The 23,020-nt window shown below is 40.9% G+C and overlaps 2 protein-coding genes across 2 annotated transcripts; one reads left to right on the top strand and one right to left on the bottom strand.

The window, feature by feature from the left end:
* Positions 1-849: 849 nt before the first annotated feature.
* On the top strand, positions 850-11,107 carry LRRC39 (leucine rich repeat containing 39). Its single transcript, XM_065409340.1, has 8 exons — positions 850-989; positions 2,174-2,279; positions 3,776-3,932; positions 4,204-4,340; positions 6,283-6,428; positions 7,361-7,513; positions 9,066-9,205; positions 11,052-11,107. The coding sequence occupies exons 1-8, from the start codon at positions 865-867 to the stop codon at positions 11,105-11,107; spliced, it is 1,020 nt and encodes a 339-aa protein (XP_065265412.1). The 5' UTR covers positions 850-864.
* Positions 10,874-22,987, bottom strand: TRMT13 (tRNA methyltransferase 13 homolog). The gene is made up of 11 exons (XM_065409339.1): positions 22,805-22,987; positions 21,865-21,911; positions 21,717-21,783; positions 19,892-19,954; positions 19,734-19,806; positions 18,563-18,669; positions 17,076-17,243; positions 16,650-16,722; positions 14,607-14,681; positions 11,921-12,347; positions 10,874-11,614 (listed from the first exon to the last, which is right to left on the bottom strand). The coding sequence occupies exons 1-11, from the start codon at positions 22,985-22,987 to the stop codon at positions 11,419-11,421; spliced, it is 1,479 nt and encodes a 492-aa protein (XP_065265411.1). The 3' UTR covers positions 10,874-11,418.
* Between the last annotated feature and the right edge of the window lie 33 nt (positions 22,988-23,020).

Genomic DNA, 23,020 nt, shown 5'->3' with positions numbered 1-23,020 from the left:
ATATTGGAATTGCAAAAAGGTCAGAAAATGGCAACAAAAATGATTAGGGGTATGGAACAGCTTCCATATGAGGAGAGATTAATAAGACTGGGACTTTTCAGCTTGGAAAAAAAACGATGACTAAGGGGAGATATGATAGAGGTCTGTAAAATCATGACTGGTGTGGAGAAACTAAATAAGGAAGTATTATTTACGCCTTCTCATAACACAAGAACTAGGGATCACCAAATGACATTAATAGGCAGCAGGTTTAAAACAAACAAAAGGAATTATTTTTCCATACAACGCACAGTCAACCTGTGGAACTCCTTGCCCGAGGATGTTGTGAAGGCCAAGACTATAACAGGGTTCAAAAAAGAACTAGATAAGTTCATGGAAGATCGATCCATCAATGGCTATTAGCCAGGATGGGCAGGGATGGTGTCCCTAGCCTCTGTTTGCCAGAAGCTGGGAATGGGCAACAAGGGATGGAGCACGTAATGATTACTTGTTCTGTTCATTCCCTCTGGGGCATCTGGCATTGGCCGCTGTCAGAAGACAGGATACTGGGCTAGATGGGCCTTTGGTCTGACCCAATATGGCTGTTCTTATGTTCTTATCTCCTTATTCTTGTATTATGTGATGAGGTAACTAGGAACACATGATTAACTATTCTATATATGTGACAGGAGTCAGTTGATGTGAGTTCCATCACAGCGCTGCTCAGATTGATTGTGTTTAATTAATCAAACAGGCATATCATTTTTTTTACATTGATGTCTCCTTCTGGCATGTCCAACTCATATGTGGGATTATAATGATGATGGTAATCAGTGTGCTATTCAGAAGCAGATACCTATGGCTGAACCGGAATGTGTAAGAACCATGACTGAAACTGCACCATGCATTGGATCATTCTCTGCTGTTAAGACACTTTGGGAAGTGAGAATTCAGAAAATAAATGAAGAACTACGGAAGGAAAAGGAATTCAGACAGAGGGCTGTAGGCAGGTATGTCCCTAATCAGTTAGGAAGAAATGTGAAGCTAAACACAGGCGATATGGTTGGTCTTTTCTGGAACATGCAAGATCCAATCCTGCAATCTTTGCTCAGGTAAAATTCCCACTGAAAGAAATCTGATTTTAGACTCAGGTCTACCAGAGAATTAGGTTCAACTGTAAATAGAAATTAGTGCAGCTGCTGATTCTACTGGCATATATATCAAACTACAACAGCTACCACTGTCTTCATAGCACTACAATAGTGTAAAAGAAATTCTTCATGTTTTTATAGCACAAGTTGTTGACAAGTGCCCTCCATTTAGAAACAGTCTCCACTTAATATTATTTTGATCTCTTATCTTCACTGATTAGTCTATGATGACTTGCATGAATTTTACTTGAATTCAAGCTGACTTCATACATGGATGCAAAGAAGTCAACTCTCTTTTGTCTGTGACCAGATTGCTGTCTCTGGATGGATAATCTATGTTATAGCAGCTAGAGCAGTGGTTCTCAAACTTTTGTACTGGTGACCCCTTTCACATAGCAAGCCTCTGAATGCAACTCCCATAATAAATTAAAAACACTTTTTTATATATTTAACACCATTCTAAATGCTGGAGGCAAAGCGGGGTTTGGGGTGGAGACTGACAGCTCACGACCCCCCAGGTAATAACCTCATGACCCCCTGAGGGGTCCCAACCCCCAGTTTGAGAACCCCTGAGCTAGAGGCTGTGGAAGTGAAAAGATTAAAGAAGCTTAGTGCTTCTCCCACCCATAAAAAAGCTACAAGCTTCCCTTAAAATGAAGGGTGTTTGGGACAGTCCCCTTACATTATTTTCCCCCCTGTTGTTCTTGGTAAAACATTATAAAACTTGATGGAAGTAGTTAATTTATCTCTATAAAATAATTTACTTCATACAGATTTTAAAATATGATCTCACCGAATCGCAAAACATTTGTACATTAGCCAAAACATTAGAATGCCTGTAAATTCTCTAAGCTAATGAACTGCTACATTGCCAGCCCTCCCAAAGTGTATCTAGCATCCCATTAAGATAAATACTTGTCTGACCTCCATGAAGGCTTCTCACCAAAAAGTTGCCTCTTTGCTATGTCAGGCAATCAAAATGGGATAGTAAATGTTGCTCATATTAATAGCTGCACAACTAAAAAAAGGTCTTTGTTTTGTAGACTGATGCTTGTCTGGGAGGAAAGAGACAGTTTAGCCAAGCTCAAAGAAAAAGTCATCACTGAAGATGGAAGGGTTATACTAAGGATAGAACAAGAAGAATGGAAGGTAATATTAACAGGAAATTGTTTGGGTTGCATGGTTAGTGAATTACAGAGTTAAGCTATTTTACATCTTTAGCCCAGCTACTTGTATTACTTTTCATCTATTAAGTGCCCACAATATGCTCAGCACTGTACACAGATGATCAGGGACGGACAGTTGAATTATTGCTGTGAATATAAATAAAACCTGATTGAATTGAAATTAAACTTGCTCACTCTAACAGTAGAATATTGAATGCTAAGTAATTTCACGACTGACCAGCAACAGCCCAGAAAGTCTTCCCACATGAACAGGAAAACTTAATGGCATTTTATGTCTTATGCTTAATTAAAGAAGTATTAATTTTGCTAATGCCCCAGAACTACCAGGGCTAGCTCCAGGTTTTTTGCCGCCCCAAGCAAACAAAAAAACAAAAGAACCAACGGAGTGCTGCCCCAAAGAGCTGGAATGCCGCCCCTTTAGAAGTGCTGCCCCAAGCACATGCTTGGAACGCTGGTGCGTAGAGCCGGCCTTGAGAACTACACAGACATAACTTGTAATGTGAAAGTCACGTGAAATGAAAAGATTTCTTGGGGTTATTTCTCTTCTCTTTCTAAGGGTGAAATTCATCCAATCGCACAAAGTCTCTCAGAACGGTGGGACCACTGTGGTTCCAGTGCAAGAAAGGTGGGCAGCTGCAGAGTATGTGGCAGGGTGGACCCTACCAATCTCTGTAGGTTGCAGAACTGGCTTTATGCTAGTTCCAGTGTCCACCATGAAGAAGAAGTTGAAGACGAGATGCCTGAGCCAATTTTCCTTTTAAGTCATTGGGAATCTTTCCATTGGCATTGATGGGAGTTGGATCAGGTACAGGCTGGTGAAGGTGTGACTTCAGCTTACACTGTAACAGTCCAGGGAGGTGATGTGTCTTACACAGGAGTTTGCGGAAGATTTAATTCCCTACAAACTGCAGTCCCTACATCCCACACAAACCCTGTGTAACTCACTCAGAGCAATGAATTTCAAACCAAATTACTAAATCTATTCTATAATCATTTTATAGCAAGCAATTATTTAGAAATGTTGCACAATCTTGGAAGTTATAGGTGGTCCTTTTTTAATATAAAACATGTTGTAAATACATTCTACAGTGCAGTTACCTAACATTGTCATTTTGTTTTGAACAGATGTTATAAAATCCACGACAGACACTAAACATCATTTAAGTTCAAACCTTTTTGTTTGTTTTGCTTCTGGGATCTTGCATTGCTCAGTTCTAGTAGTGCAGGTGCCTAAGTTCTGGGTGCAAACAGAAGGGCTGGTTATTCTTGAGGTGTAATGGGAATTAATTTCTGCATGTTGTATGGTCTAGTGATCAGAAAAACAAAACTGTTTCCTTCCTCTCTAGCGTAACTCTAAATGTTCATGTTTCCAAAATCTTCCTACACTAACAATTAGTCCATTTTCATTCCATAAACGAAGTGGAATTTCCTTCTGATTTTATTTTTTATTATTTGTAGATGTTACCTGCTTGCTTACTGAAACTGAACCACCTCCAGGAATGGCAGCTTCACAGAATTAGTTTGGTGAAAATTCCTGAATTCATTGGAAGGTTTCAAAATCTCATTGTGCTGGATCTATCCCGAAATGCCATTGAAAAGCTACCTAAAGAGATTGGTAAGTGGTATTTAAATACAACAACAAAAACAAGCCATTCTGTGTTACTCAGTTGGAGCACTGCTTCTGGATTAAGCAGCCGTCACACCAAATCCCATAATTTTCATTAACTGCATCTTTATTTCAATAAGCAGACCAAGAGCACTCACACTACACTAATGAGCCAACACAATAAAGTAAGATTTAACCCCAGTACTTCACAGCTGAAAGATTTAATTTATTCCTCAGACCCAATATTCAGGTGGATTCTCTTTGATTATTGCCTTTGCAGGCCAGCTGCCTAACCTCCAAGAGCTGCTTCTCAGTTATAATAAAATTAAGTCTGTTCCTAAAGAGCTAAGTAACTGCATCAGCCTCGGAAGACTGGAACTGGCTGTGAACAGGGATATCTGTGACCTTCCACTTCAGGTTTGAGAAAAACAATTACTTTTATTTATAGGTATATATTAAATGTTTTCACTAGCTAAAAAAATTCTCAGAAAAAAAATTGAACTTCTGTTTTCTTCTAGACTTTAAAATGACATAGTACATTTCCACTGGAAAGTCTTGCATGGACTGTCTAATAGATGGGTTGTTTTCACTTTATTTTTAAGACATTGATTTTACAAATATTTAAGAATTTGCATAATCTTTGTTTATATGAATAGTTCCATGGGAGCCAGTGGGACTAACCACATGAGTAAGTAAGTATTTGCAGGAGCTGAGCCTAATTTTGCCCAGGCTTACAGGGGAGTATATAAATAATGGGCCAGCTGCTTAGTTGGTGTAAACTGGCATCAGGCCATTGATTTTAATTAAACTATGCTGTTTTACACCAGCTGAGGATCTGGCCCACTGGCTCAACTATGACCTTAGAGAAGTCACCTTTAAGGGTGAGAGCATAGTTCAGGGTGGCCAAACTGTGGCTCTTTTACAGTTAAAGTGTGGCTAGTGGACCCCCCATACCCTCCCCCATTCTCTGCCTACCAGACTGGGGTGGGGGGTGAGCTTGGGGCTTCTGCCCTGAAGCAGGGTGCTGGGGCTAGGGGCTTCTGCCTCATGGGGCATGCCTGCCAGCGCTTGGGGCTTCTGCAGAAGCGGGGCTGAAGCCCTGAGCCCTGCCAGGCATCTCCCATGCGGCTGAAGCCCTAAGCCTCGGCAGGCGCATCCCATCTCTCGAACTTCTGAAGGTTGTCATATGCGGCTTGGAGGGTCAGTAAGTTTGGTCACCCTGGCTTAGTTCATTCCCTCCCCATTCAGCTAGTGGTATCTCTACAAAGACTACTGCTTGTGGTAGTGATTTGTGTGATGCAGACAACTGCATGTGCACAAGGAAGTGAATTAACTCACTTCACAGAGGACCCAGAGCAGCTGAGTGTAATAACTTTTGCTCTCCACTTACCTGGGCTGAATCGTAACTGATGACGTACATGTGAAAAGGGATCCATATCAGTCCCTTGGCTACAAAGTAACCAAATACTTCTGATATTTATTTATTTGTATTTGCTACAAAAATTACAGCCCTGACAGATATTAAAAGTAACCTCAATTCCCACAGACTTTACAGGAGAGTGAGGATAACAGCGCTGCAACTTTCTCACTCAGGGGTATGAAAAAACACACCCCTGAGTGCAGCAAGTTTCAGCGCTGTAAAGCGCCAGTGTAAACAGTGCACCAGAGCTGGGAGCCATGCCCCTCGTTGAGGTGGGTTTTTTAGAGCTCTCTCCCAGCACTCCACCGCAACCACACAAGGCACACTAAAGCTCTGCCAGTGTAGAATAGCCCTTAGGGTGCTTGGTGCACTGCAGAATTAAGTCCAAACATGAAGTCTGTAAAACCCAACAAACTGGGCAGCTTTAAAATAAATAAATATAGAATATTAACTGAATATCAGAAGTTACCAAATTTATCTGGCAGTTGTTTGACTAGCAAAGTTAGCAATATTTTATGATAGGGTGATCAGATGTCCCGATATTTGGGAGTTTGTCTTATATAGGCTCCTATTATCCCCCACTCCCTGTCCCAATTTTTCACACTTGCTGTCTGGTCACCCTCTTTTATGAGGTCAAGTGAATGTTTTCTGACAAAAATAAATTTTAAGTCTCTAGACCAGATTCTTATTTATACTGAAGTCCCTTTACATCACTGGAGCAATAGTGTAAATGAGATTCTGGCCCTCTGTCTTATCTCATACAACCCAGAATCACTTGTCTGGCATGGATTCCAGAACATGTTGTAGTATTTTCAGAATTTTTCTGTCTTTGTGGCCAAGATGGTTAAATAACAGCTGTGATGGAACATCACTTACTGCACAGTCTGTACAAATGTGCATTAAGGAATCCTATTAATGAGTCTTCCCTTTTCTATTTAGCTCAGTGACCTAAAGAAGCTTTACCATGTAGATCTGAGTATGAACCAATTTACTACCATCCCTTCAGCTCTCCTGAACATGCCAAGTCTAGAATGGTTAGACATGGGGAGCAACAAACTTCAGCAACTCCCTGATACGATTGACAGGTAAAAAAACATTCTTAGTTTTAATTCCATTGCATTGAAAATTTAGTTACCCAACTCTGTTCTAAAATATTAACAAGTATCAAACAAAATAAAGCAAGCTACTTATACTGTTAAAATAACTGGAATATCTCAAAGCAGAATATTTCCTTATGAGAACTAATTTTTTTTGTTCAGAAGGAAAATTGCTTGCAACTGAGTTGATACTTAATAAAACATTAAATTCCTGTTGTCAAGTTAAATCTTCTTGCTGTAGAAATTTTCAACTTATAATTTAGGCTACTATCTTCAACCTGTGTTTCCTAAGATTAATGTCCTTTTTTATGCAGTCAATGGATCTCTATGTTAAAATATAATTTTAAAAGTTGATTTTTCTTGAATATATATCTACATATATTCTACATAATTGTTCTAGGTTGCCGTATGGTACCTTTGTGTCTGTAGGAGAAAAGGCTTTCAAATGTATCACATTGTATTATCAAAATTTCCACCAACCAGTGGTGTGGAGCTGGGAAGGGCAGCACATCCCCTCTGCTATGCCGTAGGGTGACACCATTGAACATGTGCATGAGCCAAGGATGCAGATGCCAATGTCTGCATCCCCTTAAAACTTAGTCATCCCTCTAGTTAGTCCAGCTCTATGTTAAACTGTACAAACTACATGTTTGGCATAGGAACCGTTTTAAGAAGTGATATAAATAATGTTCAGATGAAATCACTGAAATTATGATTCTGTAGATTTTATGAATCAAATGACACCTCCCTTACCTTTCTGTCATTAACTTGCCCACAGAATTACACATGCTCCCAGACTGTTAAGCGTTACTGCATTCTTTATATCAGATACATGATTGTTGAAGTGAATCAACTCCTTTAAATTAATCATCAAGGATTCCCTAATGCTGGATTAATTGTAGAAACCTCTACTTCTACAGAATGGAGAACTTACATACTTTATGGCTCCAACGGAATGAAATAACCCACTTACCAGAAACCATCAGTAATATGAAAAATCTGAGTACTCTTGTCCTCAGCAACAACAAACTCCGGGATATTCCTGCTTGCATGCAACAAATGACAAATCTCAGGTAAACTATCAACAATACTGCAGGTACCTGAAGGCTGCCTTTAAAAATTCCCCTACGGTGCAAACTGCTGCATAACAAATAGATAGGGAGCCAGATTCTCAGCTGGTGTGAACTGGTATAGCTCCATTGAAATCAGTGGAACTACAGATTTATGCCAGGTGAGAATCTGGCCCAGAAAGTTTTATGACAGTATTGAGTTCCTTCATTTCACCAAATGGATTTATTGCAAATGTAAATACAGTATTTAGAGTCCCAAAGGTTAAGGGAATCTTTAGGTTCTTCTTGATCTGTGAGGGTTGTGGATGCTGGCTTTCAGTGGAACAGTTGGGCATCACTATTTTAGCCTCTCTCATAACACAAGAACAAGGGACAAAAATTGAAAAGCAACAATTAAAAACTGATAAAAGGAGAACTTTTTATAAAACGTATATTTCACCTGGGAAATTACTGCCACAAGGTATCAGTGAGGTCAAGAACCTGAAACCCTTCAAAAAAGGTTTAGATACTAAGATATGAATAATGAGAATATCCATTTATATTTGGGGATAAAAATGTGAGCTATAAATCTTAATGCTTCAAGATAGAAGCTAACCAGGAACTGACGAGAAAACTTGTTTCAAATCCTTATGGGCAGATGGTTTTATTTATTCACTACGGCAGGGTTCTTGTTGCTTTCTCTTAAGTACTTTCATTCTTAGAGACAGGATACCAGACGGAGGCTATGTCTCCACTTGAAGCTGAGGGTGTAATTCCCAGCTTGCATACACGTCCCTGTGCAAGCGCTGCTTGAGCTACTATGGTAAAAATAGTGCAGTGCAGCCAGGTAGCACGAGCGGGGGCTTGGGATAGCCAGTTGAGTTCATACCTACCTGGTCTGATGTAGTCTAGCAATTCCTATGGTTTCACGTTATTTGGGGATGCTACTATATCTAGAGATGCATAAACTCTGCAGCAGGTTTTTATTACCAAAAATAAAAATTCTCATGTGCAATAGATCTAATTTAAATATTTTGTTCTGGTTTCAGAGTAAACATCTGCTTCTGTATCCTGATGTCAAAATATTACGAAAATGTATAACGTTATCTTACTGTGCAGTACAAACATGTACTTGAATAAACATAGGGATAGTAAGAACACCTGAATTTGTTCACTGGAGATCCTAGATTTGCTTGAATTGGCCTTGGTACTGACCACAGGTACTAAGGCCTATATTTTCAAGTGTGTGCATAAAATATTAAACATGATAGGGATTCCTTGTTAAACTGTACAAACTACAAGTTTGGCATAGAAACCATGTTAAGAAATGATGTAAATAATGTTCAGATGAAGACTATTTCTAAATCAGTTAAGATAAACACATACCACACTACCATTAAGTAGAGAAACTATTTGAAACATAATGCCCTTAGAAATTGCCCTTAATTACATTTTCTTTTGCTGAAGCACTCTTCAGTGCAGCCTAGTTTAGTTTTCAAACAGTTGCTCTTGGTCGGGGGGGGGGGGGGGGGGAGGAAAGGACCTCCAAGAGTCATGTTTTCTGATGAATTACCAGATTTGTCAACTTCAGAGACAACCCACTGGAGCTGCAAGTAACACTTCCCCCATGCGAGAATACTGAAGAGGAAGAGGAACGGGAATTGTTTGGTATTCAGTTCATGCATATGTATATTCAAGAGTCACTCAGCAGAGCAGGTATGAGATTTGTATTGTCTGTAACTAGAGTATGAATAAAAAATATTAGAAAACATTAAAATGCAGTCAAGCAGAATTAAGGTGTCTCTACACTGGTGTGAATTCCAGCTTGAGGAGACATACATGAGCTAACATGCTAAGAACAGAAATGTAGTTACCTCTGAATATGATCCTGGTACATGCTTAACTAACAAGCCTCTCCTGCCATGTGTTCCACTGTGGTGACATTTCTATTTTTACCTCACTAGCTCAATCATAGCTAGCACAGATATGTCTCCTTGAGCTGGAAGTTACACTGAAGAGGGAGTAGCAGGAGAAGCTGATGCTTTTGTCACGGAGTTTCTGGAGTTCCCAGCATTTCCTGCCAGCAGGTGGAAAAGCACCAACATGTGATGGGGAAATATAAGATGTTTCTAGGAAGATCTAGTCACCTAAGTGAAATAAATTACTGTATATACTCAATCATGAGCCCGTTCGTTTATAAGCCGACCCGCCTAAGATGGATAAGTAAAAATGGAAATTTTTTATGACCCGTTCATAAGCCGACCCTATAATTCAGGGGTCAGCAAACTTTGGCTCCCGGGCCATGAGGATAAGCTGCTGGCGGGCCAAGATGGTTTGTTTACCTCGAGCGTCCGCAGGCACGGAGGTAAACCTAAGTAAATAAAGTGTCCCAGCACGCCAGCTGCTTACCCTGACGGGCCGGGACAGCAACTGGTGGGGAAATTTTTTTTGGGGGGGGGGAAGGGGAGAGGGAGAAGCTGGGGGTTAGGGGAGTAACCCCTGTGACCACCCCCCACATGACCCCACCCTTAGCCTGGTACCCCCACACTCTCCCCATCCCATCCCTTCCGACCTTATCTGGGGAGGATGTTTCTGGCCTGGCTGGAGCTGCTCCGGTAGGCTGGGCAGCGCGGCCGCAGCCTGCTCCGGCGGGTCAGACCAAGCGGCGTGGCCGAAGCATGTTCCAGTGGGCTGGGCCAGGCGGCATGGCCACAGCGTGCTCCGGCGCCCAAGCGGCGCGGCCACAGCCTGCTCTGGGGGGTGGGGCTGAGCGGCACGGCTGCAGCCTGCCAGCCCCAGAGCTGCAGCTGCTTCGGAGGCTGGGGGAGAGCAGCGTGGCCAGAAGCGGAGAGACTCTGGCCCCGCCTCTTCCCTTCTGGCTCTGCTGGCTCTCCTTGCTCTCTCTGTTGGGGGGAGGGGCTGTGTCCCACCTCTCCCTCTCTATACCCATTCAGAAGCCGACCCCCTTCTCTGGTGCTTCCCTTTTTTACTAAAAAAATTCGTCTTATGAACGAGTATATACAGCTATTTCACCCCGCTTCCTCATGGAAAAGTAGCCATATGACAAAGCACATCAACTAGCACTGTCTGCTGAGAGATAAGGACTGGACAATGAATTACCCACAAGGCTGTAAATGAAGGTCAGGATTCAGTTACATTAGCAGAGCATCATGAGCCAATGCCCTTTGCTATATCTATTATGTGAACAGCGAATTTCACTGACACAAGGTATCAATATTTCATCTCATTAAGTTCACCCACATATTATGAAAGCTTAAAACAAATCACTAAAATAATGAGGTTAACTCAAGAGATCATGTCAATTTCAGCTTTTATTCTTCTCCATAGCAAAGCTTTATGCATGGGAATGTAATTACTAAAACAATGAGGGGGCATTTGATTTCCAACTAAATGTTTTTCTTTAGCCAATTCCACAAATAGTCAGAACTCATAAAATAAAATTCTAGGCATAGAAAACAAGATAAAAACCCTCATGAAGTTCCAAATGGAGACAGGTTATTAAGCATATCCATTTCTTACTTTTTAACCTATTGATTTTCAGAAAACCTGGACAACTGTATACCTGTTGCTTCTGCCACCATTAATGATAATGAATAAAAAATTAAACAAACTGCCAAACTGAACTTTTGTATTTGGAGGAAAATATAAATTCTACTTCTTCTGAACAGAGAAAACAACAGCAATATCGCAGTGTGCAGAGACAAAAATGCCTTATGACTTTCACACTGCTAGGAGTCAGCTGGCATCTTCTTGTGATTCCAAAAGAAATTGAAGTTCAATGCTTTTGTAGGTCCCGAAAGACTACAAAATGTTTTCTAAAAGTACTGAATCTGTGAATAAGGTCTTAAAAAAAATCCAGAGAAGTTTTGTAGAGTTCTGTGTCCTGCCCGTTCCAAATCTGTCTCCCATTATGCAGTTGGCTGAGGTACTGAAGATTGACTTGGCACAGCTGTCAAGAGTACATTCTCCAAGGAAACAGTAGAATCTATATAGTATTGTAATGCAGCATTGTACCCTCTCTGTTGTAAATATTTGATCCGTCCCTGGTCAATCAAGAGTTTACAAAGACGACCTATCTGCTTTCGTTCTTCAACAGTAAGTAGCCTAGCTCCAAAAAGAAAAAACATGAATTAGTCAACACAAATGGTTCAAGATCAGAAAAGCTGTAAAAACTGTAACTGATGCACTTCAATGCAGATAAAGTGTGACTGTTTTGGAATAAGATTTTGAAGACTATTATGTCACTTAAATTTGCATGTTTTTCATTTTAAGTACTTCAGATGGATATGTTTCTGTAAAATGAGCCATTCTGACATTCAAAAATGCTTAATCATTCAGCTATAAATGACTGTCTAATCCATTATTTCTACCTTCCTGAGACGTCTACATGCTACAAAAAAAATCACCTACCCTTGCAGACTATCAGAACTGCACTCAATTCTGTTGTGTACTTGGTCATGTTCTTCTGTATCACTGCTTTGGTCTTTGCTCTTTGCATCAACGGTAGAGGCTTCAGTGATAGTTTCTCGCATGCCACAAGTGGCCCAGCTAGTCATTCTCTGAAAATAATTAAATTCCACTGGCCCAAGTCCCACTGTTCTAAAGAACTCTCGGCCTACATAATGCTTCCACTGACACCTGTGGTGGCAACACAGTGCAATAACAATTCCAGCCACAGGCTTCCAGTTTTCTGAAACATTCTTTCCACTCCTTTCATCAGTAGAATTGTTAAAAGCTACGTCTGTTTTATCATTCTTGAAACGTTTAGGTGAAGGTTCTTCATTTCTTTCATCATATTGGGTTGCGTAACTTTCAACCAAACATCTCAGAGCAAGATCTGTGAACAAACAACTATGTTTTAAAAAACTCTCGAACAGTGTGCTGCATTTATACTCAAAGATAGGAAAGGAACTTTCCTCAAAAATAAGGAGGAGGATAAAAGCACTTTACAAAGTAATCCCAAAAGCAACAAGTTGACAAAGTTTAGTTAAATACGGTCAGCTACTTTAAAATGAAATGAGTTTATATATTTCAAGTTCAGTTTACCAAATATTAATGTACACCTCTACCCCGATATAACGCTGTCCTCGGGAGCCAAAAAAATCTTACCGTGTTATAGGTGAAACCACGTTATATCGAACTTGCTTTGATCCGCCGGAGCGCGCAGCCCCACCCCCCCGGAGCGCTGCTTTACCGTGTTATATCCGAATTCATGTTATATCGGGTTGCATTATATCGGGGTAGAGGTGTATTTACAAAATCACCATAAGACCACTGTGACACTCTGTACCTCAAATAGCACCCTGGAGCCCTCATATTCACCCCTGCGATACAATGATGACAAATTTTGTACAATGCATGCCTTGTGAAGCATCATTTTAAAAGTCTTGATCTGTTGAACACTGATATCCTGTTTGGATTGTATGTACTATCATTTTACATGAAGTATTGCTATATGTGCTACTGAAATATATTGTGAGGTTGGGAGATGCCCACAGCTGGCCTTTCAGTATGGACAAAGGAGCAACAATTATTGGCCAGACAGGCGTTAACAGCTCATCAAGAACAATCCAATATCCCAGAGGCTTCTCAGAGAAGGCACATATGCAATGCAGACTGCCTGACCATCAGCAAGGATCTTTCTAGCAGCTGGAAGAAGGTACAAAAAGAGAGACAGTGACATCATCCCTTGGCCTCTTCCCCCCCACCCCCCCAACTCCAAATCTCAACATATGGAAGACTTTGGTCCCAGGCTGGAAGGAAGTCCAGTCTGTGCACTGATGAACTGTAACCTGCCTGCAACATCTGTTAGGGTGAGAAACTGCTTGATTCAAATCTCACTTAGTTTGTTAAAGTAAGAATTTAGACTGTATTTTTATTTGTTTTTCTTAGGTAACCAACTTTGCTCTCTATGCCTGCTACTTAGTCACTTGAAATCTATCTTTCTGTAGTTAATAAATCTGTTTTATATTTTATCTAAGACTGTGTGTTTTTGGTGTAAGTGCTTGGGGAATCTCAGCTCAGCTTAACAAAGGCCATTGCACATCCACTACCCTTTTGTCGGAGTGGCGAACTTATTAATTAGCTTTCACTGTCCAAGGGAATCTTGAGCAATGTAAGATAGGATATTTCTGGGGTTCAAGGCTGGGGCCATTGACTGTTGCCTCTCTCTGTATGATTCATGAGTGGCTCAGGGAGCATAATATAGCAGGGTGTGGGGCTCCAGATGCTGATGGTTGAGAGATCACAGTGCCTGGAGGGGTGTTACTGCTTGTCACTGACATAGCTTTGTGAGAGACAACCCAGGCTAGAGAGTTAAGGCGACACAGTGGTCCCATGGTTCCAGGTTGTACCTCGGGGATCCTGTCACAACTATCTGACTTGTTAGTGATCAATACTCTTGAGAATACTTGTTCCACAGGTCATTGGGAAAACTTCAGCTCCGTGGCCTTTTTATTACAAGACGACGTTTATGTAGAAGTCTGACAGAATTAAAGCACACAATCCATTTACTTAAGAATTGTAAATACCATTACAAAGACATCATGGTTAACAGTGTCCCAATAGAATGTATATAATACATACACACAGTATGTCATACCTGAAACACCTTTCCCCACATACCTGGGATGTAAAGCTGAAAAAAAATTAATTGGTTGAAAACGTCTTGGACAAGTTGAAAATGATCTTACTATATTACAGTATTCAAGTTGTCCAGGACATTTTTAATCAAGTTAAGTTTTTCCAACATTGTTGTCCAAGCCTAAGACAGTGGGAAGAAAAGTACTATGAAAAACATGTTTCTGTCAGTTTAAGAACACAATTACATAAAACATTCATTCTTCATTTTGCTGTACACAACCATTAATGTTTCCATCTGGATTAACCACTTTGCTGCTTGCCATCATCCAAGTAGTGTTCCTCTGAAATCAATGGATATTTAGAACACAACTGGTACAGTAGGCAGTAGTCAAAGAATTAGACAGAAAAAAATAGTACAAAAGAACTGTTAGAAGCATCGAATTATTCAAGAGGATTAGAATCAGCATTCCACTTTGTAGCTGCACTTACGCCAATACATTTGTATAGTTCATACCTGTTGCAGCACCACATAAATGCTTTCCAATTCCTACCACAGGAAGCTTTTCTTTCTCAAGAATAGGTACTTTATCTGAAAGAAACAGAACCTGGATTACTGGAGCTGGACATCATCTTGCTGGGTAATATCATTCCAGCACACATAACTGAAACAATAGGTCAGAAAACTCAAGTAAAATTCCTGCCTCAACTATTATAAAAAAACTTCAATTGTCTGCATCTCGAAAGGGTAGCTAGTGTTATGTCACACTAAAAGATAAGATGGAAACATAATACAGTATAATTTTCATGAACTGAAAAGAATAGCTATACAGTATGTTTAAATAGCACATTTAATTTTTTCTTCCTTATTTTTAAACAACTTCAAATTGTACAAAGGGAATAAGTTTAACTTAAAAAGGAACTTTTTTAAAACATTCATTGTTAGCAGCTTGGAAATAAAACAAATTTTCCTTTCTGACATGTTCCCTTCTAGTCTACAAAACATTATGTTATGTTCCTAGTGCAGCAAAAATCAATACTTCTCTTTGTACACCAATAAAAAGCAGAAAAGTACAAAACTTTGAAAATAGTTCTTGCTTACTGTGGGGAGTTCAAGCTATTTGTGGTATGTCTCCTCAATAAATAAATGAATCAATCAAGACTTTATTTAGACATAAGATAATTTCCTAATAGACAGCAATTCAAAATCTGTCAAATACTTAAAAAACCCAATACTGCAGAAGACACCGTTCATACATTGCAGGCCAACTTGATCCAAATATTGAATAGTAGTAATACTCTATATCTATAGAGCCTTCCAGCTATAGATATCAATGCAGTTTACCAACATCAATTGATTTAGACTTACCATATGCCTCAAAAACGGGGAACTGAGGCAGAAATTAAAACCATGACCTGTTCCCATTAAAAACTTTGGGAGCAGGACTGGGCATCAAGCGACTTGCCTAGAATCAGAGTGACAGCCTGTGGCAGAGTTGGTAATAAATTTCAGGTTTTTGTATTCTTAGTCCTGTGCTTTAATAAGTTCATCTGTCCTACCCATGGTGGATTAATAGTCACATGTAACTTTCTAATGTTAATTTACAGTAAACCAAGTGAATGTACAGTTTAATTAGAGAAGACAAATACAAGATTAATATAAATTACCTTTTTAACATGCTACAATGTACCATGTTCCTTCATTAGCAAACATTCTTGCTCATTATTTATAAAATGTTATTCCCTGTATTCTTTTGTCCTTCTACATATGCCATTCATAATTTAAGTTTCAACCATCTGTATGGCCCAAACATACATGATCTAGTCATGAAAGATATACCTATAAGTAATTAAGCGACTTTGTGGTACCAAAACAAGTACAATATATATTACTACTGTGGTACACCAGATGGGAACAGAGTCACCCGTAGCTCAGAGAATGCATCCAGTTAAGTTATAACAACATAAGGAAAGGCATGGAGATACATATATATTTTGCATGAAATACAGGATCTGAATCATGCTGGCAATGCATTGGATTACATTAGTTAAGTAATGTGGTAATCACTTTTATCCATTTAACTGATGCAAGTTCTGTTCATCACCATAAGCCACCCACTAAATTTAACGCAACTTCTTTTGAATGTGGTACTCCAGAATCCCCCTGTGTTCATTGTTAATAAGGACATCTGAGACTTGCCTCACTCAGTAATGATACTTGTATCAAAATACGGCACAGCTAAAATACACAAGTGAAAGCATCTAACCCTGAAACTGTTCAGGCTCTCTTTTATTTGGTGATTCTGACCCAAAATAAAGTCTTATAAATTCAAGATAATTTGTACACGTTGTTAGAAATTATATAATACCCATTTAGTAACTGAAAAAAAAAAGAGTACAACATAAAAATGACCAAAACACTGAGAACAGTCTTCTAAACATTATATTAATTAACCTATACTAAGTGTAAAAATTTCCTGCACTCTGGTACTACACAATCAAGTTTTTAAGCAACCATCTTAGTATTGCTGATAGTTATACAAGCCAAGTAGCAACTTACTTAAACATAAGTGCTGGATATCAATTTGAAGCCTTTCAAATATGTAGTCTCTTTTTCTGTGTTTACCATCTACCTGTGTGAATAGGATATCACATTATTAAGAAGTGTTGGGCATCTAACTAATAAATAATTACAAGAATGTGCTAAGGTTATTAATTTTTTAAAAACAAAACAAGCCCCTTTCAAATGAACACTAACATTTTCAGTATCAGCCAGCAGGCATCTTGTACCCCCAATTGTGTTACTGGCATGCCTTAAAACTACAATAAAGGATCAATTAAATTTTTCAAAGCCCTTATCTGACAAATATATATATTTTCACCTTTCCTTTAAAAGGTAACCAGACTTTCTGAGAAAAAGGCACATTTACCAAGAACAACAATTCCAAAAATGAGATTTGGCCAACTCCACAATAGACTGTCTTACCTTGAATCGTGTAGTTGCCCTTTCAACAAGCAGAAAGTGAACATTTTCAGCATCTTGTAAGGCAATATCAACCCAGTGAGACAGCTTTCCTCGTCCAGCTCCAAACTCAATAAAACATCTTCCTGGCCCAAGCAAATGTAACTTTTCCATGTTACCTAAAATGGAAGCCTACAAACTTCAAAAGATTATTTATGAAACAAGCCAAATATTCATTCTGTCTGATCATTTCTGTGGGAAAAATGCTAACTTAACTCACAATCAGCAGTCTCTCCCATAGCTCGTATTGATTAAATAACCATGCTGCAAAATGTCAACACCTCTTTCATGAATTCAGGGGTAGAGATGTTGTGAATCCAGAGTGCAGAGGAAATAAGGGCTGCCTCCATGGCATCATCTTTTCCTTTTGCTAACACCACAGAATCTTATCCACTGGGTTTTGGGGGTAGAGTTAGGGAACAGGCATACATTGATTGGAGTATTGTTCTCAGCTAATCCTTGGAAAAGTCACATGGATGTTCCAGTGGACTTTTGTGAAGCATCACTTCCTGCAGAGCCCTCTCTGTAGCTACTGCAGTTGTACACATAGAGTTGTGCTGAAAGGCACCAACATGGCAGTGCTTAGGGCATTAGCTTAGCACTTGGGAGATCTAGGTTCAAGTCTCTGCTCTGCCAGTAGGCAAGTCACTTAGCTTCTCTGCACCTCAGTTCTCCATCTGCAAAAGGGAGATAATAGTACTTCCCTACCTTACAAGAGTGTTATGAGGATAAATTCATTAAAAAGACTGTGAAGCACATTGAGATCAGGTGGTGGAAGCACTATATAAAAGAGATAGGAATTACTATTATTCCCATGGGCCCTTTCATCCTTATCATTCTCTGGCTTCCCTTTCCCAAGAATTCAAAGGATTTGCTGTGTTGGAAGTTCTCACCGCCCACTCACTCTGTATCCCATAAAAATTCCTCCTTCTCAAGGGCACAATTCCCTGAAAATATCATAAGGCAAATCTCAGAGTTTTATAACCTCATACATTTTCCATGAGAGGGGATAATCCAGGCTCATGAATGAGGAGAAGACAAGCTTGTTAGGTATTTCAGGATCAAAATAAACTTCTGTTACTAACACTTATAATGTCAAAGCAGTTATGGACAATGTAGGGGGTCGATATAGTCCAGGTAACTAAGATTTTTGGATAAAGGGAACTGAATCCACACTGTGACCTCCATGTAGCCCTAAGTTAGTTAATAGCACTTCTGTTTATCTGACCGCCGGTTTATCTGAAACTTTCTAATGCCCACCCCCAGTCCATTTGAATAAACAGGAGTGTACTATCAATAGACTAATACTTAAACTGGTAGCATGGGTACAATCTGGAACTGTTACAAGTTTCTTTTACGTGAAATAACTGTAGTATGGATTAGCTGGAATCCATAAGAAGAAAAAACTACAGTAAAGACCGCCATAGCTATTAGTAAGGAAATGGCCATACCTGTTGTTTCAAGTGCTTGAAAGCAGACTCTCCATTCTTTGGGTCATTTAAGGCTTCTTGTAAGGCCTGATGGGACAGCATTTGATCCTTAAGTATTGGCTTTATGCCTGCATCAAATGCAGAAATACTCTTCATAGATTCAATTAAAAAGGCCACCTAACATCAATCTAGCTCCCACCTGCATATTGAAGTGACTGCATACAGTACTTAGTATGCAAAATATTTGACTCTGAAGACTTTACAGAGTTAGCATACTGACTATTGGAAACAAGTAAAAGGGACACTATCAAATAGTTTAAGTCCACAAGTTGACACCTAAAAATTGTGATAATCTTATAGGTAATGTTCTTCAAACTCCAAACATGTATTTTTGTTTTTAATCCAACATGTGAAAATTTCCCTATCTTCTGCCATCAACAAAATAATCTACAACAGGAGTTCTCAACCTTTTTCTTTCTGAGGTGCCCCCAACATGTTATAAAAACTCAATGGCCCAGCTGTGCCGCAACAACTTTTTTCTGCATATAAAAGCCAGAGCTGGCGTTAGGGGGTAGCAAGCAAGGCTATTGCCCAGGACCCCACACCACAGGGGGCCCTGCAAAACTAAGTTGCTCAGGCTTCAACTTCAGCACCAGGTGTCAGGGTTCAGGACTCGGGGCTTCGGCTTTCTGCCCTGGGCCCCAGTGAGTTTAACACTGGACCTGCTTGGCGGACCCCCTGAAACCTGTTCACGGCCCCCAAGGGTCCTGGACCCCTGGTTGAGAACCACTGATCTACAACACAAGCGTAATTGCTCTCTAATGGGTCAGAAGCAACAGTTTTCTAATAAATGCTTTTCCCAGAGCTGTAATGTCACCACCTAATCATGGTGCACAAAGAAGAATGTAAAACAAAAGTCATTAATTTCATTAAAAACAAAATTAACTTTTATTCAAAAGAACAAACAAGACTGAGATGAGGAAAAAATACTAACTAACAGTGTCATGTAGGTAGTTCTTTAACCGTTACAAGATTTCAATTTCAGATCACGACAAGTGACAAAAATAAGTACTCCTATTAATCTCTTTTCTTTTTTTAATCCTGGAAGATATTTAACACTAAAATAGCCATGAAGTATTTGATTAATTCTGGAGAAAGCAATTTAAAATATTTCAAAATTAAGCAGACTCACCATTACTTGCTTTTTTCAGCTTTTTAATCAAGTCCTCTAACTCTTCTTTAGACAGGGAAGAAATTGGTAACTGCTGGGGAAAAAAAATACAAAAAACAAAAAGGTTCTCCTCCTTTTTTAACTATTTGTTCCTTAAAATAACAGAGAAATGGACTCACCTGTTCGTCAAGTATTTCTGTTGCATCTTTTAATCCTGCATTAATATCTTGAACAAAGTAGGCCTTAATAAAAAAAAATAAAAACAGCATGAAAACCAAGGAGATTCTAATAAAGACAGAACAGCATGTAAAGCAAAAGAATGCTTCAGAGTGTGTTGACAATAATTCACCTAGCAAAAGTCAAATAATTACAAATGAAGAACGTAGTTCTGAGAAAAGATTCTCTCTCTCTCTCACTGTTTTAGGGCCCAACTCTGCAAACACTCTCCAATAGGTGTACTGCTTACTAGGGTGATTAGTCTGATAGATTTCAATGGGACTAAGCACCATAGCAAGCACTACAGTAGTAATGCTTTTGCAAGGCTGAGTCCTGTCTTGTACTAGCACTTTGCATCTTATTTGTACTATAAGAATCAATAATCAAAGGAATTTCTCTTTCAAGCAGTTATTCTTTAAGCTTCCTGATTACTGACATTTCATATATACAGGAATATTTTAAGCTTTATATCAGGGGTCGGCAACGTTCAGCACGCGGCTCGCCAGGGTAAGCACCCTGGCGGGCCGGGCCAGTTTTATTTACCTGCTGACGTGGCAGGTTCGGCCGATCGCGGCCCCCACTGGCCGCGGTTCGCCGTCCCGGGCCAATGGGGGCGGCGAGAAGCGGCGCGGGCGAGCGATGTGCTGGCCACGGCTTCCCGCTGCCCCCATTGGCCCGGGACGGCGAACCGCGGCCAGTGGGGGCCGCGATCGGCCGAACCTGCCGCGTCAGCAGGTAAATAAAACTGGCCCGGCCCGCCAGGGTGCTTACCCTGGAGAGCCGCGTGCCGAACGTTGCCGACCCCTGCTTTATATAGTCAAACAGATGCGTTGGCAGCACAGTATTCATCAGAAAGAAGTACACTGCAGTACACTGGCATTTGGATCACTGAATATATATCTGAATCCAGTTCTCAAATATGGGCAAAAGCCACTTACATCATGTAGCTATACAAGGAAATCAAGCAAGGCTTTTAACATATGGTAGACTCTTTCGTTAAAAAAAACAAGCTGCCTTCTTAGCACATACCAGAAAGGAAGATATTTAATTTCATGACAGGGTATGGGGGGGAATGCCTCAGTCAACATTATTATTCAGGGATAATAAATATAAGAGTAGAGCTGACTTAATATTTTTGGTTGTTGTATGTGCATCAAGTTCAGCTAACATAATCTGAAAGGGGAAACATCAACCCCAATACTCAACAGAATATACAAGATCCATTCACAGCAGAAGTCATAAATCATTAATTCTAGGGGCCTGGTGGGGCAATGCTCCCCAGGAACATTTTTGGGGAAAGCTAGTCGATGATAAATTCTCTCTCTGATTTGAGTCAATGATAAATTCTCTATACCACTGGTCCCATGTCTCCTTGGGCTTTGGAGTCTCCCCTCTCTCTTACCCACACAGTGCATAAGCCAGTGATGCCAAGAGTTGAGCTTTTGGAGGATTCCCCTGAGCACTGCCATACAGGAACAGACTCTCCACGCACCAGGTCTTAACACCATTTGGCCCTGTTGTCCCTCTGTCTGTACAGTGTCAGCAGCGTTGCAACCATACAGCCAGAGCGACACTCCAGGCTGCTCCAGCGGCAGCCATACTTATCTAGTATGGGGCGACTGCTTAAAAGTTGTCAGGGCATTGCCCCCTGGCTCTGCGGCCTATGGAAATTTGAGCAAATGCAAAAACCATGGGTGTTCGACCCTCCTCCACTCCAATTTGTGCCACTGCTTAGTTTATACTGCTCTAATATACAATTATATGGCATTTAATTTACATCACACTTACAGGCTTCAGCTTCTCTCTTGAATTACACTTTTTTAAATGCTTTTGTAATTGATCTTCATATACGGTGCTAAAATCAGAGAAAAAGAAATAAGCAATGACAGTCACAATTTTAACAATGAACATACGAATGTATTTAAAACACACTTACTGTTTTGGGTCAAGAGGGCATGGAATTCTTTTCCTGTCATTTTCTTCCTAGTGGGAAAGAAAATGTTTATTTTGTTAGCACAAAATTATGGTGCGGTCAACGTCCTAATTTTAGAAAATCTGTCTAGAAATGTGTCTGTGGGTCACAAAAATAAAAATCTTTGCTAGCCTCGATTTATTGGAATTAGATCAAATGGAGAAATACAATGTGTTTCAGTTGGATAAACCATGCAATTTAACTGGGTGATGGATGGAGGAATATTGTGCAAGTGAAGGCCTTAATACATCACCAAGCCCAGAGTCGCACAGGTATTCCTGGTCCCTTGTGACAGGCAGTAGTTATTCTACCTACACCTTCTGGGGTTCTAGCTCGATGTCAGGCTCTGCAGAGGCCAGCAGTGATTTCTTAGTAAGGTTTCCAAGAAGGGGACGTCACCTGAGGATCCTGAAGCGAAGAGTAACTAAGAGCATAGCAGATTTAGCAAAATATTCAAAGCACAGAAAAGTTGGCAGAGGAGATGGGGGACAACACCCCTCTCCTCCCTCGGCTGGGAAGCTGGGTGAGCGGCTGACACCCCCGCTGCCAGCGATCACTGCACGCAGGCTCTGACTCCAACAGCCCGGGGCCCGGCGGAGCAGCGGGGGTTGCGCTGACACTGCCGTCGCCAGGCTTAGCAGGGCGGTGAGCCCCAGGGGCCGGGCTGGGCACGGCCCTCACCAACCCGCGGGGAAGCCTGGCGAGTATGGCCCGTCTCTATGGGGTTCGCTCTGGGGATACGTGCCAGCCCCTCCCCCAAGCGAGTCCATAGGGGGCTATAAAAGAGCTCGCAGGAGAGGGACTCCCCACCCCTTACTAAAGCCCCGAAGGTGAGGGGCCCAACCAGCCACCCCTCCGTGACCGGGTCCGCCTGCCGGGCGGGCAGTGCCCGGCGCCCCGGTACCTCCTGGTGTCCGTGCTCCCCGCAGAAGCGTCTCCCCTGAGCCGGGATCATCTTGCAGAACCGCTTCTTCCGCTCCACGAAGTAACCGCACCGTCCGGGTACAGGAGCCCGGAGCCCCCCGGCCGCAGCCGGCTCAGCTGCCCGCCTTTCCCCGCTCCCGACCGCAGCCGGCTCGGCCGCCATCTTGGTGCCCCGCCCCCCGCGGGAGCCGAGCGC

This window comes from Emys orbicularis, chromosome 8 (genome assembly GCF_028017835.1).
Source record: "Emys orbicularis isolate rEmyOrb1 chromosome 8, rEmyOrb1.hap1, whole genome shotgun sequence".
In the NCBI taxonomy this organism is placed as follows: Eukaryota; Metazoa; Chordata; order Testudines; family Emydidae; genus Emys; species Emys orbicularis.
This window is presented reverse-complemented; position numbering and strand designations above follow the sequence as displayed.

Excerpts from the sequence above, each read along its gene's own strand:
- LRRC39 (XM_065409340.1), top strand. The coding sequence starts at position 865 with ATGACTGAAACTGCACCATGCATTGGATCATTCTCTGCTGTTAAGACA. Across the intron at positions 6,429-7,360 it reads CTCCCTGATACGATTGACAG|AATGGAGAACTTACATACTT; the intron begins GTAAAAAAACAT and ends CTACTTCTACAG. Across the intron at positions 9,206-11,051 it reads AGAGTCACTCAGCAGAGCAG|AAAACCTGGACAACTGTATA; the intron begins GTATGAGATTTG and ends ATTGATTTTCAG.
- TRMT13 (XM_065409339.1), bottom strand. The coding sequence starts at position 22,987 with ATGGCGGCCGAGCCGGCTGCGGTCGGGAGCGGGGAAAGGCGGGCAGCT. Across the intron at positions 19,807-19,891 it reads CAGAAATACTTGACGAACAG|CAGTTACCAATTTCTTCCCT; the intron begins GTGAGTCCATTT and ends TTTTTTCCCCAG. Across the intron at positions 11,615-11,920 it reads AGTTCTGATAGTCTGCAAGG|GCTACTTACTGTTGAAGAAC; the intron begins GTAGGTGATTTT and ends TTTTGGAGCTAG.